Consider the following 4970-nt stretch of genomic DNA (forward strand, 5'->3'; position numbering starts at 1 on the left):
TGCTGATGTCAATATGGTCACTGGTGTTGCGACCTCTAACCCCTCCTGCCCTCCTGTTTCCTGCTCCCCTATTGGTACTCTTGGGGACCCCAGCATTCTAGAGCCCAGAGAAGGTAATCCTTTTACTGTGACACAAGATGGATATTGTTTTCCACCCCCACATCCTGGTAAACAGAAAATACAGACAGATTCCTTTTTTATAAGGTTTATATTGGGACAATATTCTCAAAGATTTGCTGAATGTTCACTTCAGTTTCCTGCTCAATTTTTCTACCTTGGCCCAAGTGAGGCAGTGTTCTGTTGGTTTATTATGGCACACTTTGTAGCCTATAAATCTTTAAAAAATCATACTGTATGATACAAAATGCTAATTCATATGTGCATTGTTAATTACAGTATTTGTGAAATTCCTGTTTTTATGTTTTTCTTATTTGAGCATTATTTTACATAACGTGAATGAGCAGTCCAGGCATGGATGGAGGAGTATGTTGCAATAACAGACAAATCAGACCAAAAGAAATAGAGAAATATGCCCTCTTGTGGGCAATGTAGTAACAATCTTCTGAGAAGGGCTTTGACAACACTTAAGCCTCTGTGTTGTGGTTAAACTATTATATTGTCTGACTGAAACACTTCCTTCTTTTTAGTGTAAATGTATAAGAGTTATAATTCAGTAGCTTAATTAATACAAACTTTCTTATGTTGATACAGAAACATATGGATGTCCGTTACATTTCCTGGAATTCCCGATTTAAAAACCAAAAGCGCTTCAATTAGTTACTAATTAGCTAGAAAAATGAACAAATTAGTTAGAAAATGTTTATGACAAATTAAAACATGAGTCAACAAGGTTTGCCAGTTTAATGGTGTGTGGTCAATTGGATACGCGCCATTTGTGCACGTGGATGACCAGCGCGTAATGATTATGTTTATTTCTTGGTCAGAGGGATATTATAATTGCTTTTACATATCGTTACGCTCCATATACATTTAATGTTTTACTTTGGAGTTTCCATTTACCTTGAAGTAGGCTACAACATGAAACATGGCATAAATTTAGTTAAAATATAGAATTTATAATGTGAATGAAAACAAATATTCAATTCAAATTGCGTTTCCACAAATAATGCTATTTTCTACTCACACTATTTATAAGATGACAATCAAACTCAATCACTATTATAGTTATATTCTTCCGTTTGAAAACAGCATAAACTGTTTATGTTGTATAAAATACCCATCCCTACTTGAAGTAGCCAGCAGATGCCTTCAGCACCGTCTCCGACTGTTTTCTGAAGACCATGCAGCGAGAGGAGTTTCTGATAGTTCCTTGGCTGCGCCCACCCCCCTCTTCACGTAATATACTTTCTTGGCCAATCCTCTCTCTCTCCAAATCTTTGCGCCATGAAGACTATAAGAACTCCGTAACTTTCTCAAGTATCAGAAAACATTTCTTGTGTCGGGATCCCATGTATGGATACTGTATTATTGGTGTCATCAAAGGCGGCGAAACAAAGGCGCAACTGGAATTAACGGTTATTGATGCAAGGATCATTCGAGCTGACTGTCGCTTGTCTGTCTTATAACCGAGGGGTGATGTCTGAGGAAATGATGGGGGAAGAGTCGAGCTCCCCAGGCTCTCCAGTGGACAGTCTCAGCAACAGTGAGGGGGAACTGGATAGGCAACCGAAGAGATGTGGGAGGAAAAGGAGATCAAGCAGGAAAAACGGGGAGGATTCAGATAGCCCTACCCCTGGGAAAAGAGGGAAGAAGTCCAGCAGCAGCAGTCCACAGTCTTTCGAAGACCTACAGACGCAACGAGTCATGGCGAACGTGCGCGAGCGGCAGAGGACGCAGTCGCTCAACGAAGCTTTTTCGTCTTTGAGGAAAATTATCCCCACTTTGCCCTCAGACAAACTGAGCAAAATACAAACCTTAAAACTTGCTGCCAGGTACATCGATTTCCTCTACCAAGTTCTGCAGAGCGATGAATTGGACTCCAAAATGGCAAGTTGTAGTTATGTGGCTCATGAGAGATTAAGCTATGCGTTCTCTGTCTGGAGGATGGAGGGCGCTTGGTCCATGTCCGCATCTCACTAGCTCACCGTCGACGAGCTGTAGTCCAGAATGGTATGCTCTGTTTTCCAACTCATTGTCTTACTTTTTAAGACCATACATTGCAACCATTTCAAGTCATTTTCGTTGTACTAAAATTGGAGAATACGAAAACAAGTCACTTTAGGCCTAAGCCTGTCGCCTTTAACTATTTGGGCTATTGTCTTTCTAGCATTATCAGTTTGAATGGTGCCCAACTCTAGTAGCCTGTTGTATTTCACTTAAACGTTGTATCATGCTGCAGCCATCCACAAGTGAGTGTATGTTGCAGTGTTTTGTTTAACTTTTTCATAGTCTGACGTCAATGATTCATCGTCGCTTAATACATTTTCTGATCGGCAGGTGACAGCTGATTCTGCTCATCAATATGACAACGTGGCAGATCTGGAGGACAATGCTGGATACGTACAAAGCTGCGGTTTATGGGAGCACATTTTGACAACTATTTAAACCAGAGGGAAAATGACTGGGAGCAGAGAGCACTTTGCTGGGGAAAGGCCCGCTTTGGGACGGCCTGGATCTGCAGTCGAGTGCTAGTCTACCTATACTACTACATTCTGGGGTTGTTTTTAATATTTTTATAGACTTTTCTTTTGCTGTTGACGACGAATGTTGAAAATGTATGTTTTTATGCATGTATTTCACTCTGTGGACTTTTCTGTGGAGTTTAAAGGGCAGCATTAAAGCTGTTGTCTCAGTTTCTGTGTGAGACTTCAGATGTGGACTGACTGCGATAGCTCATGAATGGGTTGAAATAATGTGTCTCGAACCTGTGCAAAAACATTTGAGGTTGTTCTTTTCAGAATACATTAATTTATTTATTGATGAAACTTGTTACATGGGAAATAGATCTGGTGTCTTAAATGCATTCCTATGTTATTATTGTTGTGTACATAAATGTATATTTTCCGCAATAAAGTAAAAGATTTTAAAACATGTTGCCCATTTTCACTTAAATATGTATATATAGGCTATATGTTACAGCAAGTAAAATATGACTACATTCGTAAGTCCCTGCTTTTACTAGAACAGAAGGTATTAGTTTACCAGTATTACTAATATTAGCATTAGATTAGTTTCTAACCTAAACAGATAATAGGCTACATTGGCATTATGTCTTCACATTGAAGCTGAACTTTTGACATGAACGTCTATAACGTGTCTGCAAGCAGGCAATGCTTAACATCCAAATTTACGAGGACAACTTGCACAGGGGTCATGCTGTAAGACCGGTGTATGAAATGTTTTAAACCGTGTCAACCTGGGAAACATTTTAGTTGTTTTTGGCATACTTTCTGTACGGCCTTGGCTACATTCTCTAGGCACGGGCTAGGCTACATTCGGTGAGTAAACTAGAGAGGACATAATTAGGTCTATAATATTTATGTTGGTTTTGCAGAACCACCAGCAACGACAGTAATATTAGTAGTAGTTGTCCCAGTAGTATTCGTGGTAGTAAGCAGTGGTCGTCGTAATTTAGTAAAAGAAGTGTATGCATTATTATTAATGATTGTTATTATGACACTTTAGATGTTTCTAAAGTTAAAATCATAAATTAATCTGCTCACTTTACTATTTATATTTATGTAGCAACATTGTGAATCTGCGCAATCCATTTATCGCAAATTATTAGGAAATAATTTGCAATAAATTATTATTATTATGTGTTAATAATAACATTGTTGACTCATTAGGTTTCAATTCAACATTATCTATCAGTTGATGAACCTTTGCGTGATAACTGCAAAACTTAAAACAAAAATAATAATAATTATAAATAATATATATATATATATATATATATATATATATATATATATATATATATATATATATATATATATATATATATATATATATATATATATATATAGGGAGAGAGAGAGGGAGAGAGAGAGAATGTAGGCTACAATGTAGGTATTAGTAGCCTACATTCTTTCGATAAAATAAAGATTGCAATAATATAACAGACGATTTCATGGAACAATATATTATGATACATGTTTTAAAAAATATAGGTTGGATGTCAAACTTTTTTCAGTGGTTTTAAAATAAACCAACCTATCTAATAAGTATATATGAGTATTTATACGCTTTTCCTTATGGCTTAGGCTACTAAAACTGGCTTCCAGCTCAGTCCTCAAACCCCCTGTAAATCAAAGCTGTAGCAATCTATCCACATAATTTTCTCCTAATATTCAACGACTAATTTTACTCTTTTATTAATTATTGGTTGTATTAAAGTCCTCATATATTTTTCTTTTGTGCAAAAATCGATTTATTGGAGACAAAGCAGAAGATTTTAAATAATGATATCACAAGAATTTCGTCAGAATGCCCGCCGAATCAAACATATGCATACATCAGGTATCATTTGTGGGCCACCGCTAAATTAATTCATCTGTTTGAATGAAGTCTGGGAAAGTATTTTCGACTCTTCAACTCTCCTTAAGTCGTTTGAAGGTGTGTAATTGGCTTGTGAGGCATGTATGGAATTCCCAGATGTCTATGAAATTCAAGGCGCTTTTGGTAGGCCCTATAGGCCAGTGGAGGGTGGAGTATAGGTGAAAGTATCCTTAAAGCAGGTTGTTTTTATGGCCACAGCCAATAAAGAAACAAAGAGAAGTTTAAAGTTATAGGTATTTCAGAATTGAAAACATAGAGTAATACTAAAAACATGACATTTTGCAAAAGATAAACATATAGCTCTTACCTAAGCAAAGACATGTGCTTATTGCTCATCACTGAGAAGCAAAGTAGGCCTAATTTGAAGTCAACAAACTCTAAAACTCTATGTAGGCTACAAATACAAAGCAAGTAAGATCCTCTGTTTGCAGAAGAGTTGGCTACTGACA

The 4970-nt window shown here is 36.9% G+C and overlaps 1 protein-coding gene across 2 annotated transcripts; it reads left to right on the forward strand.

Annotated features, from left to right (window-relative positions):
• Positions 1-1455: 1455 nt before the first annotated feature.
• Positions 1456-3022, forward strand: twist1b (twist family bHLH transcription factor 1b). Of its 2 annotated transcripts, none has more exons than XM_020040783.1 (2): positions 1456-2007; positions 2458-3022. In XM_020040783.1, the coding sequence occupies exons 1-2, from the start codon at positions 1543-1545 to the stop codon at positions 2563-2565; spliced, it is 573 nt and encodes a 190-aa protein (XP_019896342.1). In that variant the 5' UTR covers positions 1456-1542; the 3' UTR covers positions 2566-3022. The 2 variants fall into 2 exon arrangements, with proteins under 2 accessions (XP_019896342.1, XP_010882864.1); XM_010884562.2 differs by having other exon boundaries at positions 1456-2130; positions 2458-2549.
• The last annotated feature ends 1948 nt before the right edge of the window (positions 3023-4970 follow it).

Source organism: Esox lucius, chromosome 20, assembly GCF_011004845.1.
Source record: "Esox lucius isolate fEsoLuc1 chromosome 20, fEsoLuc1.pri, whole genome shotgun sequence".
Taxonomy (NCBI): domain Eukaryota; kingdom Metazoa; phylum Chordata; class Actinopteri; order Esociformes; family Esocidae; genus Esox; species Esox lucius.